Source organism: Acipenser ruthenus, chromosome 4, assembly GCF_902713425.1.
Source record: "Acipenser ruthenus chromosome 4, fAciRut3.2 maternal haplotype, whole genome shotgun sequence".
In the NCBI taxonomy this organism is placed as follows: domain Eukaryota; kingdom Metazoa; phylum Chordata; class Actinopteri; order Acipenseriformes; family Acipenseridae; genus Acipenser; species Acipenser ruthenus.
The window spans coordinates 70,379,770-70,405,339 of record NC_081192.1 but is presented as its reverse complement, the minus strand read 5'-3'; the positions used below and the strand labels follow the sequence as shown (position 1 = coordinate 70,405,339).

General features: G+C 37.9%; 1 protein-coding gene across 9 annotated transcripts in view; it reads left to right on the top strand.

The window, feature by feature from the left end:
* The window catches only part of LOC117400320 (trafficking kinesin-binding protein 1-like), a 111,949-nt gene that overhangs the window by 49,806 nt on the left and 36,573 nt on the right, over window positions 1-25,570 (top strand). For 7 of the 9 annotated variants that reach the window (XM_059022715.1, XM_034000100.3, XM_034000099.3 and 4 more), the window contains one exon: window positions 1,632-1,826. Coding sequence is in view for 8 of the 9 variants with exons in the window: in XM_034000100.3 (XP_033855991.3) it covers window positions 1,632-1,826 (195 nt within the window). In the remaining variant the exon portion in view is untranslated. Of the gene's footprint in view, window positions 1-1,631; window positions 1,827-21,035; window positions 21,375-25,570 lie in introns of those variants that run through there. The other 2 variants (XM_034000104.3, XM_034000107.3) reach the window with 2 other exon arrangements.

The window sequence follows — 25,570 nt, the reverse complement described above, 5'->3', positions numbered from 1 at the left end:
CATTCAGCGACTTCGCTCGTGTCCAGTGTGGATGCAGCTTTAGTGTGTTCAACGGGAGTAGTGAGTAGGAGTGAAACCTAAAGTAAACACTTGCTAAGCGTGCTGGTTATACACCAGCATGATACTTGTTTGTTTTATTCCTTGTCTGTTTATTTTGGCCACTGTGCCATTTTGTTTTGTACAAATGTTTTGTGTTGGTTAACACTTTTTTATTTATTATTAAACGCATCAGTTACTTACTGGTCTGACGTGACCACACAAGCCAACATGTGACAGAGCCAGAATATTATGTTTGCCTAGAGCCCTGTGATGGATTGATCCCACCCTGCAGATACACAGGGAAGATGGAAGTGTACTGTATGAAGTACATTGGTATTTCATTTGTTCAGTAACTATACTATATACTGTACGTTTGACAGAAAGCCATTATTATTATTATTTATTTATTTATTTATTTAGCAGACGCCTTTATCCAAGGCGACTTACAGAGACTAGGGTGTGTGAACTATGCATCAGCTGCAGAGTCACTTACAATTACGTCTCACCCGAAAGACAGAGCACAAGGAGGTTAAGTGACTTGCTCAGGGTCACACCATGAGTCAGTGGCTGAGGTGGTTACAAGCCCTTTTCTTTAACCACTGGACCACACAGCCTCACAATGTCTGCATTTGCACAGGTTGGGAAAACTAGTGAAAAGAGTATCTGTACTTCAGTATATTTACACAGGCATGGTGAGTCTGTTGAGCTTATTTTCCTTCTCGATTTGCTTATTCAAATTAGTGGTGCATGTATATAGAGGACCCTTTCAGAAAAGGATGCACAACTTCTTTATTCTTTTGTCCAGCCATTTTTGTGTTGCAGTTTTTTTTGTTTTGTTTTGTTTTTTTATATATGAGTACCTCTAAAAGCAATTTCTGTTGCCTGGTAAACATATTAATTGTATGGTGAGGCACAGAATTTCTATGGAATGGTGATTTGACTTGCAGGCATTTTGCATAATAAATCCAGAACCTCAGACACTCCATATTGAATTCCTAGGTCCATTTTTTTGTAGAAACTCAAGTACATAACAATTTTGGTTTATACTGTCTCATCAGCAGTGAAGATATTATCAAATGTATCTGACTTAGTTTTTCCTCATAGGGAAATGTTGAGAATCACTTTTGCCAATGCACAATTGAATGCATTTTTACACTGATTTGTCTTGAATTTGTTACTATATAGTGTTTCAGCTTGTAAAATACCCAACACCTTTTTACAATAGCAGATTGTTAGAAAACTATAGTACAGTAAGTCCATTTAAAATATTACAAAATAAATGTATGCTATTGATGCTTCTTCTGTATTGAGTTTCTAATTGAAATGTACATCACAATTCAGTTTCTGCTGCAGTTTACTATGTATTTGATTTTGTGAGTAAAGGAGTAAAGTGAATTGTAATATTAATATTCACCCTCATACCAGGTATCTTACTATACACAATCTGGTCCTGAATAATAATTCATATTTACAAGATTGAAGGTCGACGCCCTAAAATGTAGTGTAGCACCACAGATACTCACCTCATTAAACAGGTGATATACATTTTTTCTCATTAAACAAAGCTTGTTTTTCTTGTTGTTTTCTTCCAGATGTGTGCAATAGTACAGATCTTCCAGAAGTTGAAATCATCAGTCTACTGGAAGAGCAGCTGCCCCATTACAAGCTAAGAGCTGATACGATTTATGGTTATGACCACGACGACTGGCTCCACACCCCGCTCATTTCTCCTGATGCCAATATTGACCTAACCACTGAACAAATAGAGGAGACGCTAAAGTATTTCCGTAAGTCCTTGTTTTTGTACCAAGTACATGTGCTATATATATATATATATATATATATATATATATATATATATATATATATATATATATATATATATATATATATTCATTGCAAAAAACAATGTCAATTCAGCAGTTAGGGTTGAACTCATTGCCACAAAATCTAGGAAATGTGGCGTTAGGGTTTTTAACTCTAACTTGCCATTCCCACCCTCACACAAGCAGCCAAAGGAACCAGACGACACAAGCAATATGGTCCACTGGTGCTGTAGCCATGGTATACATGTACACTTCAACACACACACACCCACTTCAGGCTGCAGAACCGTATCAACTTCACAAAAATAGAACTGTATTTGCAGCCCACACCTGGTATGAAGAGATGGCTGCCAAGTGCACTATGAGGGCCGTCAACCGTAGGCCCGACTGGGAGGGACCAGAGGTAGACCAGTATGCTCGCCACTGGGCAGGACAGTGCCCTGACACCAAACAAAGGTGTAGCATTGGTGGGTCGACTGCTTCGGAGAGGCCTGAATGACATGCATATAATATTCTTTTACCCATTTAATTCTGTCTGGAAGTTTGCTCCTTCTACCCATCCGTGTGGTATCCTCCTCGGCACAGGCCTGTGACATCAGATGTTACATGCTGGAAGCAAGAATCGTTGTGCCATATATCAGGGGAGGTCGTGGGTTGTTTGATGTGCATCACATACCACTCCTAGAATTACAGTTACATGTGAGTAACCCTGTTTTCTAGGGACATGGATAAGGTACACTATCCATACTTATGGCAGAGTCCTAGCAGTTCTCTGGGAGGAGGGGTAAAGGCACACACTCCCTATTTAGGAAAAAGACAGAACCAAGGCTGCAAGACAAGCATCCCAGCGTAAGGTCGATATGGTAATGGGAGGTACAGGTGTGTGCTCTTTCAGTAGCAATCCTGCAGATTTCTGGATAGGAATGTCCCTGGAAGCAGCCATTGAGGCAACAGTATATTTGGTGGAATGAGCCTTAAGCCTCGTAGCAGGCTCCCTACCAGCCAACCTACACTATATGGTTATTTGAATGCTTTGAAATGCTAGAAAACAGTAATAGTGCATTGAAACATGTCAATTACTTTCATACTTGCATTGAGATCAAAAGTGCATGCAATTATAGTTCTATTTTTGTGAAGTTGATACGGTTCTGCAGCTTGAAGTGGGTGTGTGTGTGTTGAAGTGTACATGTATATCCATTGCTACAGCACCGGTGGACCATGATGATGGATGTCTCTTGTGTCATCTGGAAAGAGTTGCATGTTTTATGTCTTACCTGATGACGGCAGTCTGCTGTTGCTTGTGTCGTCTGGTTCATTTGGCTGCTTGTGTGGGGGTGGGAATGGCAAGTTAGGGTTAAAAACCCTACGCCACGTTTCCTTGCTTTTGTGGCGATGAGTCCAACCCTAACTGCTGCATTAGTGTAGTTTTTTGCAATGAATTTTCTTGCTTTTTTATTATAAACTACACCACTTCTTTGGAGGTGTTCATGCATGACTGCTGCATTTTAACACATTGTATTGGACATGTTAATGCAAAGAGTGCAAGCTCAGTAATTCTAGCAAAATAGTAAAACAATGTTGATCGTTTGTATCTACATAGTTTTTGAAATCTATGATGCATAATTGTAAGGTAAGAAATGAAGTGTCTCTTAAGGTTTTCTAGACAACATATGTGACAACGTAACGTAGTAGCCCTTTATGTCAGTTTAAACAGGTTTTAATTGACAAGACATAAGGTTCATCTCACTCAAAGTGCCTCTTATGTTTTGTCCATAAAAAACACTTTAATTATCATTTATTAATTAAACATTTATAATGCAATCTTCATTAACAGTAAGACAAAAAGAAAAATTATTTAAATCATGAACATGAAACATAAATGTAAATATTTTTTTTACAATTGAGAGCAAAGATTTAACATATTGCTCATTCTTTATTAGACCTTTCTTTTAAAAAAAAAAGTGATTCTATTAAATGTAATGTTAAACTGAAGTTAGCGTGATTTTTACTGCAGTTCCAATGTGCCAGTTTATTGTTAAACTGCAGGAACAATTCGACTGTACTGCAATGGGAGTTAGACTGCAGATCCAATGGAGTTTTACTACATTGTGGTGTTAAACTGCAGTTACAATGATTATTACAGTCTGGTTGTAAAACTGAAATTGCAAAGTTATTTTATTACCGTCTAGTGTTAAACTGCAGTTACAATGTCATTTTATTGCAGTCTAGTGTCAATGTGATTATATTACAGGCTACTGTTAAACTGCAGTTGCAATGTGTTTTGTACAGCTTTCTTGGTGTTAAACTGCACTTACAATATGATTCTGCATCTCCGTTGAAAATGTCACAACAAATTGTATCTAGTAAGAGTGGGAAACTTGTGCATTTTTTTGGTTAAAGTACACTCTGCTACCCCTTAACACATTTCTTAATATGAGACAATTTAAAGGATTTAACAGATTTAAAGAACCTAACCCTAATTATATGTAGTGGATTTTATTTCATTTTTTTTAGGGCAAAATAAATTGTTTTTTAGTAAATATCCTTATCCACAAGTAGTCCCATTTATAATTTTGAACTACACATTAAGTTAAGCTGAGTAAACTGATTTTAATTGAAACATGCAAAAGTAAGTAAATATATGTTATTTGTGTTGAATTGATGTGTTGAATTGTACATTGCCATTGAAAAGATCCACCAGGAGGCGGACTTGAGACAGCACTGAATTCATTTTTTTTTGTTTCTGTGAATGCGAGATGCTGTTTCAGCAGAACGGGAGTCAAAAATAAATAAATAATGACGTCTCGGATTTAAGTACTTTTTCAAGGTCTGTCAGAGGGGTGGATAATGTGTAGAAGTGTCTTTTTGTGTTTTTCTGTAGCGTTTACAAACTGCTAAAAAGACATTATTTGAAGTGACAAAGTCGGGGTGATTGAGTATAAGAGTGAGTTTTTTTCCCCCTGTTTTGCTATCTTCCAGTTCAATTAATTGTTCTTCTTCCAAATTGGCATGTCTACTTTTGGGATTTTTTGCTGGTAATTGGTGACTTAGTTCCTGTACATCTGTAACTGTAAACAAGATGGCTTCCTGTACTTTAAATTCAGTGATTTCAAATATGTGACAAGGCTGTAACTGTCCGTATCCATCCAATATATGGACAGCTGGAACCTTGCTCGACTGGAGAGCCTTGTGAAGGATTTTGTACTGTGCAACTCAAATGCTTCCCCACATCACATCTCCACAATCTGCCTTTAGTCTTTTCAACAGCAATGTCTGCTGGAATAGTTAGTAAGCATATCAAAAAACATCAATAAAGAATCACACAGAACAGACATGATTGGGTATTAAACTGGTTATCCCTTTCTTGGAAATGTTCCTAGATATTCCATAAACAGTTTGTTTATTGATATGTTTGTTTCATGATCACTCACAGTATAACGATGACTGGTTGTGTGATTTATGCCTCCATAGCCTGACAATCAAAATTTGAGTTCCATCCTTGGTCTGCCAGTGGTTGACCATGGTATATGATGAGTAAATCATGGCCATATCAGGGTTAACCATGTTAATAGTTCATGGTTGTTAATTAAGTTCTTAACTAAAGTTCGGGAGGAGGGTCAGACACCAATCTTAGCATTATAAATACCCTCTTCACTTCCCTCTCAGTTGCATTTTGATTTCATCGTAACCCACCACCTCCCCATCTCCACCTTTCTTAAAAACAATTTTAGGTTTTGTCAATGGGGGTCTCCTCGTCCAGTTAGCCAGGCGGCGAGCCCTCAAACCAAGTTAGGTTTGATGCCAAATGAATGTATATATACATGTGGCAATGTGCCCCGCCCCTGTGTGCATTTCTGTTTTATGTTGTATGCTGCGTGTGTTAATGTTGGTGTATAGATATTTGTCCCAAACTACTGAAATATTGTTGGTAACATTGTTTAATCATCAAACAAATGCCTGGGTGGTGCTTTAGGCCTTCAATGCATATTTGTTTTTAAGCTAGCTCAGTCTTACCCAATGCAGTGAGTGTCACATGGTGCAGGATAGCTCACAGATGAAGCCTATCTAATTTGACTGCAGACAAGGTGACGTTTGCATTTTAAATTCCGTTTCAAATTCTGTGGACAGCTGCTTTAGAGAAGACTAATCTACTGAGTTGCTCATCTGTGTGGAGGCTATGTGGTCTAGTGGTTAAAGATAGGGGCTTGTAACCAGGAGGTCCCCGGTTCAAATCCCACCTCAGCCACTGACTCATTGTGGGACCCTGAGCAAGTCACTTAACCTCCTTGTGCTCCGTCTTTCGGGTGGGAAGTAATTGTAAGTGACTCTGCAGCTAATGCATAGTTCACACACCCTAGTTTTTGTAAGTCGCCTTGGATAAAGGTGTCTGCTAAATAAACAAATAATAATAATAATCTTATTTTAGACTACATGGTTTTTGAATTACCTGCTTATTTGGCTGGTGACCTGCCTGATTTAAATAAACCATTTTGTTGAACCTACATTTCAAATTACCAACAAATACTGGCCACAGTTATTCTGATATAAAGTCTGTTTACCAACCAAAAAGCATCAATAAAAGTCGAAAACAAACACCGTCAGCATGTTCAGGCTAACAGATCACAGAATGTGAGAAGAACACAATAACGATTATGACCGAGAGCAAAGCAGCCCCTAATACTTCATGTTTATGGGAGATTGCAGTGCACTCTGTATGGAGGTTCTCTGTCTGATGCAAGTTACTTTGGGATACAAGAAAATGTAATTTAGAAATTACAAGGCAGAGTTCTGCTGTTTGCTGTTGAGTGCCTGGGTTGTATTAGTGCAGCTGCTGCTGTAAGGTTGCTACAACAAATACAGTGACCACTCCTAAATAAGAACTATTTTTAGATGCCACCCTTTACACAAAATGGGAAGTGGAATAGTGTGAATTCTATAAAGGCCCCTGGATGCCACATTGGAAATCTTGTTAATGTGAAAAGCCATTTGGCTCATCCCTTTTTAGTACATCATTCCTGACATCAGGGCACATCTATAATGACTTCATCAAATGACATGTATAGTGGATATCCTATGATTAGGGGTCTCCCTAAATCACGCTATCGCGGAAATCGGGAAATTGAAGGGTCACCGCAAAATTCACCTCTTTTAGGGGCCAATGCATACTGGACAAAGAGAGGAAAAAAAAACTCATTTAAATTAACTACTGCACAACGCAAGCGACGCAAACTACGTATCTTCCTTCTGTAGATAGGCTTTCTTTTATTCCTTCGCCATCCTGTGTGCAAAGGAAAACGTACTTAGACAAATAACATTTACAAAACAATACTCCAAAGCGGTTAATGTTCTTGTTTACTGTTCGAATGACAACAATGTTTTAATCAGCCTATCAGTGCGTCTGTACTGGCTTTTCTGTGACCTGTACTGTACAGTAGGGGGTGGGACAAAGTCAGTGCTGCGTTGTTTTGATTTAGGTTGCTAAAATCTGGTTTTCAGCATTGGAGGTAAAATACCAGAAATATTTAGCTTCAGAATCACTCATTAAATGAAAGGCTACTACAGAGGCTGCTGAACAGAATGTAAAATAAACAGCTTTCAGAAACCAAACTGGAAAGTCAGCGCAGACAAGAAGTATTCCTGTCGGTTGTAGCCAAGTTAAATCAGTACTAGAGACAGGTACGATCTAGCACAGCCACCTCGCTTCAAACAACCTGCTGCTTACTTTTTAAACGCAGTCAGAATTTTAGACCCGAATAGTCACGTTTTCTTTGTTTTGACTCGGTACTAATAAAATGAATTATTGGATGGGACAAATAACATAACAACGAACGTGCTGCATATATTGCCTTTATTAAAGTATGCCAGATGCCCTTGGGTAACCGAGTTTTGGGACTGTTTCTAATCGATTTCCACATCTATATAACTTGGCAGTGGATGCAGAACGTGCAGTCTAAACGTGTCTCCCGACAGTTCGAAACTTGCTATCCCCGCCTCTTTTATCCCAACACTTAACAGAGGTTTCCCGACGGTCGGAATGAGTGAAATTAGCATAAAAGTGGCGGAAACACGGTTCTCTATTGAAATGCGAAATCTTTATGTAAATGACGTATATGACGGTTTTTGCATCATCAGTCGACAGGTAGAAGGTAGAAAAGTTGAGAATCAAAGCAGACGGGATCCAGAATATTACGGAGAAAGGGGACTGTGTAGATTTAACAGAATATAATAAAGTAACGAGAAAGAAGGGAAAAAAACAAAACATGGAGTGTGTAAAAACTAGATTTACTGATGATGAGCTTGAACTTCTAGTTGATGAAGTTATAAAACACAAACAATCCCTTTTCACTTGGTCGGGGACCAACATGGCACCCAAAGGTCAGCGAAAAAAGATATGGGATGCTATAACTAAAAAAATTAATTCCCTCAGCTTTGCTGGGCAAAGTTGGAAACAAATTAAAAAAGGTGGCATGACATTCACCTTCTTACCAAAAAAAATGTCATTTAATAAAAGAGAGGCAACAAAAACTGGAGGAGGTCTGTCTAAAGAAATTCAGCTGACTCCCCTGCAGGAAAGAGTCTCCCAGCTCTTCAGCAAGGTGGCCATTGAAGGTGTGGGGGAAGCCCCAGTTGTGTAAGTGAACAGCTGCATCTTCATGTAATTTTTTAATATATGTTCTGTATTATTTCAGAACAATTTTATGTACACATTTGCACTTAAAAAAAGAATATTGCTCATACTAGGAAAATAGGATTTTATTTAAAGAAATATTGTTATTTTCTATTTTTCAAATGCATAAAAGCATAAAAATGCTTTATGACAGTGTTTATAATCCTGTAAATTATATTTTCTTGCATGTTTTTTTTAATGCTCTTTATTAATTTTGTTTATTTAGGTTACTTAGTAACATGCATTCTTATTACGTGCTTGTGCTTTTCAATATTTTTCTATACTTTTTTAAATTATTGTTATCATTTTAACTTTTCTCTTGTACAGTGCTTGAGTGCAAATCTTTTGTGAAAGACGTTATATAAAATAAAGATTAATTGATTGATTGGTGATCACTACTCTGTTGACGAGAGATAGATGTTGAAGAAAAGGAAGAGATAGGTGATGAAGAGGAACAAAAAGAACAAGCAGATGCAAATGAAGACTTCACAGAGGAGTGTATTGTTGAAAATGCAGAACTCCCCAAAAAGAAGAAACAAAAAAACAATCATTCAAATGGCAGCAAAAAACAGAGAGCTGTGCAGGCTATTCTATAGGCTAAATAAACTATCAGCACAGAAAATGGACCAGCACAGAAAAGAACACATAGAACTTAATGAACTAATTAAACAACAAACCGAAATATTGAATAAATTCACCACTTATTTAATGAAAATGGATGCCATACACGACACCGTGGCGGAAATAAATAATAATATGTTTGAAATAGCTAGAGATCTAAACGGATGTATAGATAATTTGCAACAACACATGTACAGGAATAACCAGCTGTCACATTCAAAAGGCACATCGCCCAATAACACCTTCACATCAGTCCGTTTCCCACAAAAGTAACACAGAAGAGTCACTAATGTGTACTGAGGCGCCTGTACAAGATAATGTTGAACTGTTACAAGAGAGTGTGGAGCCTGTACATTGTGTACAAGATGCTCCTACCCAGGTTCCAAATGCTGAACAAGGCAATCGTTCAACTAGAAGTGGCAGAGTAAGGCGACCTGTAAAAAAATGTAACATATAAATGGTAAAAAATGAATTGAAAAACAGACCAAAAAAAATTGTGGCATGGCGGGTGGGGTGGAAAATGCATTGTTGCCAAAACATTTGTATACTTTTAAGTTAATTTAGTTTTTTATTAATACAAACATGGCTTTAAACGTACACATTGTAAATCGGATTATTTTGTCAAGTATTTCATAGGAACATAAATTGTTACATTTACAACATTTAACCTGATTCTATGTGTGTGTGTGTGTGTTTACTACATCAACCTAACATTATATATATATATATATATATATATATATATATATATATAGTAACCGGACGGCACTCACGGTCGTTTGTTTGCCCCTTTAAATTATGACCCAGGACACAGAAATAGGTTTTTAAGCGTTGATGCGCTATTTTTAAACAAAACAAAAAACAAAAACAAACACCTAGCTCTACTCGAGCAGTAACTAAAACACAGGAACCTAAACTATCTTGCAGGACGGCTAAGCCGTTTACCTGACAAATAAACAAAACACACAAACAAAGCACACCACACAGGTTTTAGACTACCTTTTTCTTGTTACGCTTGAACACACTATCAAGCGGGCTTCTATACACACCAGCAGCCCTGAACAGACTGGCTGCTTCCTTTAAATACCCTGCACCTGGCTCTAATTTACAATGATCACCAGGTGCAGAGGATAATTAATGATAAAACAATTAACAAATATAATTATACAATTAAACAAACCGTGCATACGCACATGTTTTATGCAGGGAGGATATTAACCCCCTCCCTGCTGTCTTACTATATATATATATATATATATATATATATATGATATAAATATATATATATATATATATATATATATATATATATATATATATATATACACGTAATACTTTACTGTAGGCTCGAGAAGATGTATGCACATCGTTATATTTATTTTCAGCTTCTGACTGTGGATTTAAAATGGGAGTCATTAACCAGGACTTTAGACTATAGGCACTATCACCTATAAGCCAACCATTCACATCAGGGTGCGTCTCAAACCACGTACTCTGTGATGAGTTATCCAAAATGAAAGAGTCGTGGCTTGATCCAGGGAATTCAGCACACACATTCATAATGTGACAGGTGGTATTGCACAACACCTGCATGTTCATTGAATGGAACCTTTTCCTATTGTAAAAATCGAATGTATTCACAACAGGAGCACACAGGGCCACATATGTGCAATCAGCTGCTCCCAGGATCCCAGGAAAACCAGCAATGTCAAAAAATAAATCTTTTAACTCAGTCTGCTGCTGCAGTGTATGAGGAAAACATATGTATTTGTGTGACCTCTTTACTAAAGCAGCTGTAACCCGAGACACACAATTAGACATTGACATCTGACTGATTCCAGATGCATCACCTGCTGGAGTCTGAAAGGAACCAGTGGCAAAGAATGACAAGGCTTCAGTTATCTTGAGGAGTACTGGTAATGCATGACCTCTCAGGGTACTTGACACTAAATCTTCTTTCAGTTCATCACATAAATACAATATAGTTGCTTTATCCAGTCGATATCTTCGTAGCACTTGGTGTTCTGTGAGGTTCAAAAAGGTGACGCTTTGACGATACGCCCGTAGGGTATACCTTCGTCGGCGTCTTGGGTTCCGTAGTGAGGGGCAGCTACGTTATCGCAGCAATCCCGAGCAGCACATTCAGCTCCATCACCATCAAGGAGTCACTCCTCCCACATCAGATCATTTTTATTGTAGCATGGGCCTGTTTTGGTTTGTTCATTTCCATTAGTACACTTTGAAACAGGTGGGACTGTTTTAGATGGAAAAGACTCATCAACACCTCTAATTTTTGCACGGGTGGTATGGTAAATAGGTACCCGCTTCATTTGCATATTATTATTAATATTATTATTATTATTATTATTATTATTTGTTTATTTAGCAGACGCCTTTATCCAAGGCGACTTACAGAGACTAGGTTGTGTGAACTATGCATCAGCTGCAGAGTCACTTACAACTACGTCTCAGCCGAAAGACGGAGCACAAGGAGGTTAATTAACTTGCTCAGGGTCACACAATGAGTCAGTGGCTGAGGTGGGATTTGAACCGGGGACCTTCTGGTTACAAGCCCTTTTCTTTAACCACTGGACCACACAGTCGGGGGTGGCGTTTCTGACTGTTTTGATGCTTTCTGGCGATTTTTGATTTTCGCTCAGAGTACTAAAAACCATCATAAAGCTAAAACTCCAAAACCCAAAAGCCCTTCCCGACTGTCGGAAAGGCTTTGATATTAGGGGCCAAAATGTCGGCAGCAACTGCTGGGGGATGTTTGCCTTTAACAAATGACAGCACTCTGTTTTAGTAAGGAAGCAAGTACCACTATTTTTAGGCTTTTATAGTGCTCTGAAATATTATCTACTTAGGTTTATTTAATGTTTAAACAGGTCCGCGAAATCCTAATTTTATTCCATAACCTACCCATGAAAAATACGTAAATTTACCGCGATTTAAGTAGACCCCTACCTATGATGTTTAGATAGACATGTACAGTATAGAAATTATTAACACCGGTTTGGTATGCCTATTTACTTTATCTCTCCAGTGTTCTCATAGTAAAGGTATATTTAACCTGATTAAAATCCAAAAATCATTATCAATCCTCCCCTCCCCTTGTAAAGAGGTTATTTTGATCTGTTACCGTATTTAGTTATGAATTGTCTGATTCTTTTTATCCGAACCACTACAAATTGGAGACTGTTGGAAATAGAGAGATTGTTTCTTTAAAATACTATTATTAAAAATCCCCATTTTACCTTGACTGAGTGTGGTTGTGCCTTCCTAGCTTGTCTTCTTGTCTAAGTTTCTTGCGTTGTTTAAATGATTGACATCATTTAGGACATCATTGATTCAGAACTCAATTGAGATGGAAATTATTGATCTCTTTTTTCCCCAGTACCTATTGTAAATAAATCACTGTAAATAACAAATAACTGAAACCCATAATTAAATCCTGTGTTGTTCAACTGATTCGATATGCAGTGCTGCAATACAACCACCTGGCAAAAGTAAGGTGGGGTCTTCTTCATTTAAGTAGCACTGTATTATCCAAAACATTCCAGAAATAAACATGGAAAAACAAAAGCCCATAGATATGTGTTTTTAGCCAGGTTGTCAGTTTTCATACTCACTCTCAACCTTTGTAACCGATCAGATCTGTTTTTGAGAGGGAGAGTGGTCACACCCTCGTCTGTACTGTGTTTATCTGCCACCATCGCAACCTGATCTAATTATTTACTTTTTGTAATCTGTATTAGATATGCAAATGCCCCTAAGCATAGAAACAAAAGCTTTATACATGTTAGATTTGAATAAACAAAAAATGGAAAGTAAACCCATATAGGTAGTTACATTCTCCTATGCATATACCTGTTACTGTGGCATTGTTGTTATTTATTGAAAATAATACTTATTAATATTATTATTTATATTTACTTTACCATTATATTTTAAATTAACTAATTTTCACACTATGTGAATATCCCTGTACTGGGGATGTATTGTATATCCTGACTCCAGGAGATCTAGGCTATGGGAAACGTTTTGTAACAGCCTTCATAGTTTTATATATCTAGAAAAAAAACAGATATCCAAATGCTATGAACCTTTCTTAAGGACATTCCTGATAGTTATCTGTCTGTCTGTGTTCCACACTTGCATTTTTTTCATGAATCTAGAGATCCTCTTCTCTAATTGAGCTAAACCTTGATAAAGGCATTCTTTAGGCCACATTGTTAAGAGCAACATAATCTGAGTGTATATGGAAGCATCTGTCCATCTGTCTGTACTGTATATAAAGCGTATATCTGTACATATCCAGATAATGTATGTATTATAGTATGAGGAGAGTCCAAGTTTAAGATTTTGCCAGTGTAGGGGGGAATTAGCAGGCTATACACTGACCTGACCAAACTGTTCTTAGTCGGGATCCGATGAGATCAGATTCCAGGTTTATTATTGGCGTTGTTTGTGTAGCTATAGAGGAGAAACTATTTATTTAACATAACAGGTGGTAATGTGTATTTAGCTGAGGAACCCAGGACTGGGTGGAATACTAAGTGCGAGTTTCTAATCTAATCTTAATGATGACGAGTGAAGGTGTGAGCTCCTGTATTTGTGTGAAATTGAGGGTGTAATGTCTGATTATCCCCCACTGGAGATTAAAGTCAAGGATGTAGTGAAGACAGAGTGTAATGCAATAGGGACAGCACTGATTCAGTATTCCATCAGCAAATATAAAAGTATTAGGGTGGGCAAACCAGGGGTTTGAGAGTTCTGCTCCTATGGAGAGTTCTGCTGTGCTGCTCAGTTTTCAACTCATCATATAACTGAATGCTAATCAGTGAAGCCCAATCTTTCTACATACAGTATTTTAGAAGTATAAAGGCTCCATTAAACTAAATAATAAATACAATCAGTCAAACTTTGACTTTTTTTGTTGTACTTCACTTTTAAAATAAATATATTTTATTGTGATTTGACTGTGGCAAAGTGGGACATTCTTTGCCACTTTTGAGACCTTTTCACTCTGTCCTGTGTAAATGAACACTGGACCACAGATATTTTGCAAGACAGGCCAATGCCTGTATATTTATTTGCATTTACAAACAAAATAAACAAAACAAAAGCCTAACTCCTCCAAGGAGTACTAACTAAACTGCAAGTCCTTAAACTATCACTGGACAGCTACGCCGTTTACCAGTACCCAAACCATGTATACTTTTCAAGTATCACAATACCTTTCATAAGGTTCCCCATAAGTCTCTTCTCAGGCCATAGCCTTAACACAGACAAAACCCAAACACTTTTACCTGCTTATACACCTGCCTTAATTACTACCAGGTGTCACTAATTAAATTAATAAAACAGACACAAAACACACTCCCCAGTGTGCAGGGACTCACAGACTCACAAACAGCATGTACTCTTCCTATTACCCCCTGCCTCTTCCCTAGTGCTAGCCCGTCCAATCGGGTCCCTGTAGTTGTTACAAAAGCTTCACTTTTAAAAGGCATGGTTTTGTTTGCTATCAAACAAAAGAATTGCACTAAACTTATGTCTCTGTTTCTCTAGTACTGCTGTCAGTTCAGGAAGTGCCTATTTTTTTTTTCTTTAGAAACATACTGTAAAAACATCCCCGAAAGACTTTGCCCTTTTGTTTTACTTAATTGACTTATTCAACAAAGCAACTTTACAGATTAAGTAGCTGGGTTCCAAAAAACATGAGCGTTAAACATCCCCACGTGTTGCTACAACTGTTTGTTGTAGCAACACGTGTACCTGTAATGTTTCTTTTCATTGTTAACATTATTATTATTATTATTATTATTATTATTTGTTTATTTAGCAGACGCCTTTATCCAAGGCGACTTACAGAGACTAGGGTGTGTGAACTATGCATCAGCTGCAGAGTCACTTACAATTATGTCTCACCCGAAAGACGGAGCACAAGGAGGTTAAGTGACTTGCTCAGGGTCACACAATGAGTCAGTGGCTGAGGTGGGATCCTGACAACTTACTTTGATGTCTGTTTCAAAGGTCTTTTAACCCTTTTTGGAACCCCGCTACTTACTCTTTAACCTCAATCAGTTTTCCTGTCACATAATAATTATTGTGCTGTACAGTTATTTGTTCTACTGAAAGTTTGCTCAACATTGTAGAGTAACACTTGCAAACCGAAAATCCTTTGTACATGGTATTATTGTGATGTTGAGCACAATTCACAAATATTTAACTCATGAGTGAAGTTTACTGTATTATGTTGTGATAGAGGTGCACACACTGTTATGCTGTTTTTATGATTTAAGAAATCTGTAATCCTGGTAATCTTGCCTAAGAACCACTCAATTCATTTTTCAAAAGTAAAAGCCCAGATAAAGACTGTTTAGCCATCTAGCAAAAGCCAAAACATTCCAGAAATAAACATGGAAAAACAAAAGCCCATAGATATGGCTTCCAGCCTCTTAGGCAGGTTATCCAGGATTGTATCTTTAGCCAGGTTGTCAATTTTCATACACAATCTCAACCTTTGTAACCGATCAGATCTATTTTTGAGAGGGAGAGTGGTCACACCCTCGTCGGTACTGTGTTTATCTGCCACCATCGCAACCTGATCTAATTATTTACTTTTTGTAATCTGTATCAGATATACAAATGCCTGTAAGCATAGAAACAAAAGCTTTATACATGTTAGATTTGAATAAACAAAAAAAGGAAAGTAAACCCATATAGGTAGTTACATTCTCCTATGCATATACCTGTTACTGTGGCATTGTTGTTATTTATTGAAAATAATACTCATTAATAGTATTATTTATATTTACTTTCCCATTATATTTTAAATTAACTAATTTTCACACTATCTGAATATCCCTGTACTGGGGATGTATTGTATATCCTGACGCCAGGAGATCGAGGCTATGGGAAACGTTTTGTAACAGCTTTCAACTGTTTCTGGCAGATTCAGTCAGTCATTCAGTTCAGAGCAGTGCGTCAAATCTTTGTCATAATTAATAACCATAATTTACCGTTTCTGATCAGAACCATGTCTAATAGCTTAACAATGAAAATGATACCTTTTGCAAATTGGTGGAGCATGAGTTAAGCTAATATATACATATACATAATCATATATTTGTTGTTATTCATATAAGAAGATAGGGGCCCAGAAGTGTTTGCCTAGGGCCCCTTGATGGGTTAATCCGGCCGTGGGTAGATGTGTCCAGAGAGTACGCGGGACAAATTGTGTAATGGTGAACATTTTTAGTTTTTTTGTTTGTTTGTTTGTTTGTTTGTTTGTTTGTTTTGCATTCTGGAGAGTCAATGCAGGCGTACGAAATGTTGCTGGTTTTCACATTTCTTAAGCCTGCATTATCTCTCCATAGAATTTTTTTGCCTAACTCTATATACCACAATGCTTTGCACGCAGTGAGACAGAAGTCTCCATTGAAAATCAGCAGAGTCGAGTATCTTGTTAAATAGAATATCTTTTGAAACGCCCTTCTAAATATTATTGGCTGAAGCAATTTTGAGTGAGGCTGGATTTTCATTGATTAAAATATTAGTGTGTGCTCCTATTGGCTAGAAAGGTTGCAGTGTTTTCAGCACAGTGCGAGATTGACAGTCGGAAGTTTGTTTGTTTGTTGGGTAGTTTGTCTGGTTGATTGGGAATTTGCAGATCCGTGCAGCCTTTCGTATTAATGAATTGAAAAATTAATTAATTAATTATTAGATGAATTAACAAATACGTTTATGAATTACTGTATGAATTGACACATTTATGGACGAATTGCTGGACAAATTGACCAATTCACGAATTGACAAACAAATTGACAAACAAATTGACAAATTCACGAATTGACAAACAAATTGACAAACAAATTGACAAACTAACGGCTAGATAGTTTTGGCACAAATGGTGCTCCATACTGGAAGGGGTTACGTGGCAATCAAAAAGTTTGGGAACTGCTGTTCTATATTTCTCAAAACGCCGTCTAGCGGGTCTCCTGAGTGATGCATCCAGTAAAAGCGCTCCGCGCGGAGTGCAGGATGTGCCCTATAGCCTGGAGATCACAAGTTTGAATCCAGGCTATGTTACAGCCGACCGTGACCGGGAGTTCCTAGGGGGCGGCGCACAATTGGCCGAGCGCTGCCCGAGTAGGGAGGGCTTAGGTCGGCAGGGGAATCCACGGCTCACCAGGCATCAGCGACCCCTGTGGCCAATAGGGCGCCTGTGGTTCTGCAGTGGAGCTGCCAGATCTGTGTTGTCCTCCGGCACTATAGGTCTGGTGGCATCGCTGTGGATCCGCAGTGCAAAAAAATGACGGTTTGGCAGGAGCACATTTCGGAGGACGCGTGCTCCAGCCGCCGTTTCCTGAGTCGGCGGGGGGTTGCAAGTGGTGAGCCGAGGATACAGATAATAATTGGGCATGCTAAACGGGAGAAAACCGGGGTAAAAAATTGGCGACGACTAAATTATAAAAAAATAAAAATAAAATAAAAATAAATAAAAAAAACACTGTCCAGCAAAATGTGTCAAAGGGTGTCAGATCCACATTTTTAGTTTTAGCTGTCCTGGTCGATGTTGATTCATGGTTCTAAAATAAATGAAAAGTAGACAGTCTAAGCTTTCTGACAGTGTAGGCCTAGTAATTTGGACATAGAGGAGAAAATATCTAATTTCCTTCCTTTACTCTGGAATTTCACAACCTAAACCAATCAGGCCGACGTAAGATTTACACTATTTGCTGTTGAAGGTGTTTATAATGCATCATCACTTAAACCAAGAGCCAGCCAGGCTTGGGTTTTAATTATGTGGGTGGAAATATGACCCACGTTTGGAAAATTAGCATGGATGTAGTCCTTTTGCTACAACGAACCCCGCGATATAACAAACAAAAGGCTTGGACCCCAACAGGTTCGTTATAGCGAGGGTGTACTGTAATAGTATGAGCAGCGCTCCAGATAAACATCCAGTACACAGCTTTTTTTATTGGAAAAATATTGAATTAGGTATGATATTTAAATTGCATAGCAATTTTGCAGTACATTTTTGCTGCACAGCTTGAGTTTGCATGATATCAAGCTTCTTGTACTTCGCTGGTTCCTGTCGTCTCAATGGTCAGTGTTTTTTTCTGGTGGAAAAATAAAGAAAGGGACGTTTTTATTGTAAAAATGTTTTTGCACAGTAGTTCAAAGTAACATGGAAGGCTGTAATAACAGTTAAAATGCAAGGCAGTAATAATGTATACCCCATAAGTTAGCATTAAAGTATGTACTGTATTTCTTGAAAGACTTCAAGGTAAAGTTGCATTGTACTCACCCAAAATAAATTGTACTCACATAGAGGTACTAAGATGGGCCGGTCGCAGCGCAAACATTAGAATTTGCATTTTCGTTATGACAATTCGCAAAGTGCACATTTTGTCGTATGTATTAAAAAATATATATGTTGATGATAGACGCAATATACTAATTTAAATAATATTTGCGTCATCTTAGCGGGATCTCTAGCGAGAGTTGTGCAACATTTTTTCAAATAGCAGTTGAGTTGTGGTTTGCTGCAGCAGAGGGTGCCCGAAGGATAATGTCTATACATTATTATTTGTTTATTTAGCAGACGCCTTTATCCAAGGCGACTTACAGAGACTAGGGTGTGTGAACTATGCATCAGCTGCAGAGTCACTTACAACTACGTCTCACCTGAAAGATGGAGCACAAGGAGGTTAAGTGACTTGCTCAGGGTCACACAATGAGTCAGTGGCTGAGGTGGGATTTGAACTGGAAACCTCCTGGTTACAAGCCCTTTTCTTTAACCACTGGACCACACAGCCTCTGCAAGGGTAGCAGTGTGGAGTAGTGGTTAGGGCTTTGGACTCTTGACCGGAGGGTTGTGGGTTCAATCCTAGGTGGAGGACACTGCTGTTGTACCCTTGAGCAAGGTACTTTACCTAAATTGCTTCAGTAAAAACCCAACTGTATAAATGGGTAATTGTATGTAAAAAATAATGTAATATCTTGTAACAATTGTAAGTTGGATAAGGGCATCTGCTAAGAAATAAATAATAATAATCAAAATAACATTGTTTTTTGTTAAATGTAAACGTCATCTGTGCACTGCATTCTGTTCTGTCTTCATTTTACCTGTTTTAATACTGTTATATATAAAAAATGAAAGGCAGTTTTAATCCCATCAGATTCTATAGTGGGGCCCCAACCTTCACCCCCAAAAAGCTTTTCATAATCATACAGTAGCCCATCGCTAAACCAGACATGTTTGTCTGACAGAAGGAAGTGTCAGGTTTAAAAACAATACAATAAAATCGCACACACATACATTTACAGTTCATGTTGTATTTTGAATTTAAGTCATTGCGCTGAAATAACACTAATGTGTTTTGGGTAGGCTACACATTACATTATGTAAAAATATATATCTGTACAGTAGGCCTATACAGTATACAGTACAGCAGTAAAATCAAATGAATACCTAGGGCACTTTTTTGTACTTTAACCTCCTGGTAACACAAAATAAACCATGCTGCTGCATTGTACACATTGGTGTACAATGCGAATAAAAGATTATTTTAAATTGAAACTAAATGATTTTTTTAATTTTATTTGTATTATTATTATTTTTAACTTGGTCTACTTAGTAGCCTAGACAATTAACACACAATACATCATGGTCCTATACAGATGGCACATGTGTGCAGTCTTTTCCTCCCAACACACTGGGAAAACCAGAAATGACATAGAAATTTGTTTTCAAGGCTTGTAAGTGCATCCTGACTTTAGTGAAAATTAGGTACTTGGGTGTTCGTCTCAAATACATTGAGCACAACTGGCAACACACGAGAAAAAGCGGACTGGAAAATGCCAGCAACAATTGCGACTGTTTAAAACATGCTTTTAAAAGTTCTTAACAAATTGATGCAATTGTAAGTGTCGCAATTGCCCGCAGCTCGTTACAATGTTTTTGATCCCTCATTTGCACTATCTCCACCCAGTTTTTGCAAATTCCTGCAGGAACGCCCAGAATTACATATTAATTTAAGGCTAAAGCGCAAATAAGAACTGAGGCTGCAAAGCATTCGTTAAAATGATGCTAACAGCGTTGCGCTTGTTTTGTACATTTCACGCTACATACACTTCCTTCTGGTTTGCATGTGGTTCGCAATGATTGAGACAGACGCAACACTTTAGTGCATCTACCCCATAGTGTCTAAATTGGAGAGTAAATTACTCAATGACCCAAAACCTTATCTGGAGTGCTGATTATGAATATTATTATTTTCCCCACAGGGTATGAAATCCCAGTCTACAGGGATATAGTGGAGGCAGTCGTAATCTGCAGCAAAGTAATTTTTCCAAATTTGTATCAGTTTTGTTTCTTGTCAAGAACCAGTATGCATCTAGAAAGCCAATGCCAGCTGATGGCCTACAATGAACCTAGCATTCCATCCTACCTGAAACTGAATTGCAGGAAGAGGCACATGCTTCATAAATATTGCAGCTGTTTCTATATCCAGTCCCTTTTTATTTATGTGTCAAGTGATTCTACCGACTACAAAAACAATTCTAGAATATTACTGGTATAATATTGATCAAAGCACAACATAAATAATCATGTGCAAAAAGACAGGGTTATTGGTGTCATAAACAGCTGTGCGTCCTATTTACTAATAGATACGTCCCTCCTCTTTTGGCTCCCTTTTAATATGAAAAAAGCACATTGGCCAATGAAACCTAACAGGAGTGACGTACATTAATATTCTTTGAGTCAAGTCAGAGCTAGTCTCCATGACAACCGTATCTAGTGAAGGAGGTGCAGTGTCCTGAGGGAGAGGGGGATAATGAATGCTCAGCGGTGGTGTGTGTCCCTGACGTAAGTCTTTCCGACTGCCCGATAGGCTGGTTCTCCTTCGACTCCCACCCGGACGCCTTTGGGTGGAAGCTGGACTTGCCAGAGCTTTAGTTCTACAAGTCTGCCACTTTTTTTGTTGCTGCTGCTCTAGTCTCTCGAATACAATGTGCAGCTCAGTTTCCATTCCTGGCAGTCTCCCTAATAAGTCTTACAAAAGAAGAGTGTCGTGGCTGCGTTTCACTTGACCTCAGAATGATAGAAAAATCTGGACTTTTCTGAAGGACACTGACTATGCAGAAATTTATTGAGGCGGACTACTACGAGCTAGACTGGTATTATGAGGAATGCACGGATGGTAATGGTTTTTTTTCTTCCTCTTCCTTGCTGCATTTTGTTTCTGTAAGGAGGTTGTGTCTCTGGAATGATGCTGATGCAGTGTGAGTGTCGTTACTTCAGTACAGCTACATATTGCATCAGAAGCAGAGTACCGAGTTTACTGCAGGGTAAACTCAACACAGATACTTTATGTATGACAGTTGTTATATGCTATTTCTTAAGGGTATGTATTTAATTCTGGTTTGTTTAATGCATAGCAGTGTATATTTCTAGACATGAACTTATACATGTCTGTTTGATTCTATTACAATACAGTACCCATGCTGCCATTTTTCAGTTCAAACACAAAGCCATTTTTTAATGCAAATAAGTGGATATGGAATTGAAGAATGTATTTTCAGTGATGAAAAGTGCAGAACAAAGTAAATATGTCTCTTTTGCCATAGTGGAGTCTGACTATTTTGTAGCCATTTTCTCTATTGAAATTACTATGAATACAATGGAAAACAATGTTGGAGTTTTGCTGGATAATAGAGAAATACAGAAATGTATTTATTTGATATTTCCACAGAGAGCCTCTATAAATAGTGTATCTAAGGTTTGTGTGGGGAATCTTGTGGCATTTCTTGCTAAACTATTAACTTAATAAAAATGTTTTATTTGTAAAACATTTTCAATCAAATTATAGATGGAAGTGAATTCAGTGTCCTTGCACAGTAAAGTGAGGTAGTGTGGTCCAGTGGTTAAAGTCCAGGGCTTGTAATCAGAAGGTCACCGGTTCAAATCCCACCTCTGCCACTGACTGACTCACTGTGTGACCCTGAGCAAGTCACTTAACCTCCTTGTGCTCCATCCTGCTGATGAGATGTTAAATCAATGTCGTATTGTAAGTGACTCTGCATATAATGCACAGTTCACAGCCTACCTCTGTAAAGCGCTTTGTGATGGTGATCCACAATGAAAGGCGCAATATATATATATATATATATATATATATATATATATATATATATATATATATATATATATACATACATATATATATACAGCTCTGGAAAAAATTAAGAGACCACTGCAAAATTATCAGTTTCTCTGGTTTTACTGTTTATAGGTATGTGTTTGGGTAAAATGAACATTTTTGTTTTATTCTATAAACTACTGACAACATTTCTCCCAAATATAAATATTGTCATTTAGAGCATTTATTTGCAGAAAATGACAACTGGTCAAAATAACAAAAAAGATGCAGTGTTGTCAGACCTTGAATAATGCAAAGAAAATAAGTTCATATTCATTTTTAAACAACATAATACTAAAGTTTTAACTTAGGAAGAGTTCAGAAATCAATATTTGGTGGAATAACCCTGATTTTCAAGCACAGCTTTCATGCGTCTTGGCATGCTCTCCACCAGTCTTTCACACTGATGTTGGGTGAATTTATGCCACTCCTGGCGCAAAAATTCAAGCAGCTCGGCTTTGTTTGATGGCTTGTGACCATCCATCTTCCTCTTGATCACATTCCAGAGGTTTTCAATGGGGTTCAGGTCTGGAGATTGGGCTGGCCATGACAGGGTCTTGATCTGGTGGTCCTCCATCCACACCTTGATTGACCTGGCTATGTGGCATGGAGCATTGTCCTGCTGGAAAAACCAATCCACAGAGTTGGGGAAGATTGTCAGAGCAGAAGGAAGCAAGTTTTCTTCCAGGACAACCTTGTACTTGGCTTGATTCATGCGTCCTTCACAAAGACAAATCTGCCCGAATCCAGCCTTGCTGAAGCACCCCCAGATGAGTCCAATTTTCAGCTTTGCCCAACACCTGGTCGTCTAATTGTTAGACGGAGACCTGGAGAGGCCTACAAGCCACAGTCGCACCCACTGTGAAATGTGGTGGAGGATCGGTGATGATCTGGGGGTGCTTCAGCAAGGCTGGAATCGGGCAGCTTTGGCATGAATCAAGCCAAGTACAAGGTTGTCCTGGAAGAAAACTTGCTTCCTTCTGCTCTGACAATGTTCCCCAACTCTGAGGATTGTTTTTTCCAGCAGGACAATGCTCCATGCCACACAGCCAGGTCAATCAAGATGTGGATGGAGGACCACCAGATCAAGACCTTGTCATGGCCAGCCCAATCTTCAGACCTGAATCCCATTGAAAACCTCTGGAATGTGATCAAGAGGAAGATGGATGGTCACAAGCCATCAAACAAAGCCGAGCTGCTTGAATTTTTGCGCCAGGAGTGGCATAAAGTCACCCAACATCAGTGTGAAAGACTGGTGGAGAGCATGCCAAGACGCATGAAAGCTGTGCTTGAAAATCAGGGTTATTCCACCAAATATTGATTTCTGAACTCTTCCTAAGTTAAAACTTTAGTATTATGTTGTTTAAAAATGAATATGAACTTATTTTCTTTGCATTATTCAAGGTCTGACAACACTGCATCTTTTTTGTTATTTTGACCAGTTGTCATTTTCTGCAAATAAATGCTCTAAATGACAATATTTATATTTGGGAGAAATGTTGTCAGTAGTTTATAGAATAAAACAAAAATGTTCATTTTACCCAAACACATACCTATAAACAGTAAAACCAGAGAAACTGATAATTTTGCAGTGGTCTATTAATTTTTTCCAGTGCTATATATATATATATATATATATATATATATATATATATATATATATATATATAATTATTATTATTATTATTAAAGTATAGTGCTGTACATGACCATTTTTGCTGTCAACGTGTCTTAAACATTTTTAAATGAGGGAAGACGGCTAATAGCTGCTAAGCTTGTGAAACTGGTGAAGTTTGATGTGTGAACTGATGAACTATAGGTCTGGTTTGAGACAATAACAGGATAATCTGTTGAGCTTTCTTAGGTTGGAAATGTCTATAGCGACACCATTCCTCAAGTTAAATCACATATATAGGGAGTTTTTAAAACTGGGAATATACAGCAATGGTGCCGAAAAGCATGAACGTCAATGAATGATAGATAACAGTGCCCCCAAGAGCCACAGTGGAAGTTGCAAGTTTTTGAATAGCTGATATACAGGAAGTGAAGTCAAAGGTTGGTCAACAGAAATGGTGGCTCTCAATCACAGATATTTGGTGCCGAGTCTGGGGATGTTTTGAAATCCTGTTGCCCTTGGACTGAACCTTGAATGTATGTACAGAAGGGTTGGAAATAAATAAAATTATTTATTTCAGGTTTTACACAACATGACTGAATTAGACACATCCAGTGTCTGTTACAGAGGTCACAGGCTGCTAAGACACATGATTCCAGCTGCAGAATGCTACCCTTGCATGGGCTTGAGTAAAGAACCAAATCTACGTATAAAATTAGATACCTGTTATAACCTATCCCTTTTCAACTCATGTGGTGAAGCCTAATGCATTGTGCAGATGTGCCAACTCATTTTCAATGCAGCTGTTTATAGGGTTTATTGCATTGAAATGTTTTATCAAAGCAGCATCTTCTCACACCTAAGTCTCAAAGTGCTGGGGACTTCATATCTTGGTAGTTCCTCACAAGCTCTGGGCTCTGCTGCAACACTACTGCAGTTGATGGGAATATTGATTGCTGAGGCAGTGGGAAGTCATTAGTATTATTTGTTTTTGCCTGCTGAGCTACAGTTTAAGACACACAAGAGAAGGGCAGTCTCAGGTAGGAGGTGAGATTCCATGGGTCACGCTAACTCTGTCTCGAACAACCTGAGAGGCCATTTTTCCTGCTTTGCATTCATTTTTGTTAATGAGCATCGTCTTTTAAACAGCTTCAGTCTTCGTATGTAGTTTGACATTATGAGAGGTGGTAAACATTAAAAGATTATATCGTTTAAAGATGGTGTGCTGCTCACATGGACCTAAAATAAGAAAAACTGCAGACGTGAGCCAACACAGAATTCAATACGCATGGAACAAATAGGCTAAGTGGCAAAAGGCAAGCTGCAATCTGCAAATATACCCTGAGGTTCGACTATTAAAGGTTAACCAACTTTCATAGTAAATATTTTGTTTTTGGACATCACTTGTTGGCAAAATTCCTGTCTTATAAATGCTAAATGTTTTTACCTGGATACGCTATCACAAAGAACACCAGATCTGTTTAACAAGTATGTTTAAAGGGAATTTAATATGTACAGTAAATACACATGCACATACACACCTTTGCTTGTCTGATCCTTAAGATTGTCAGGTTTTATCTGT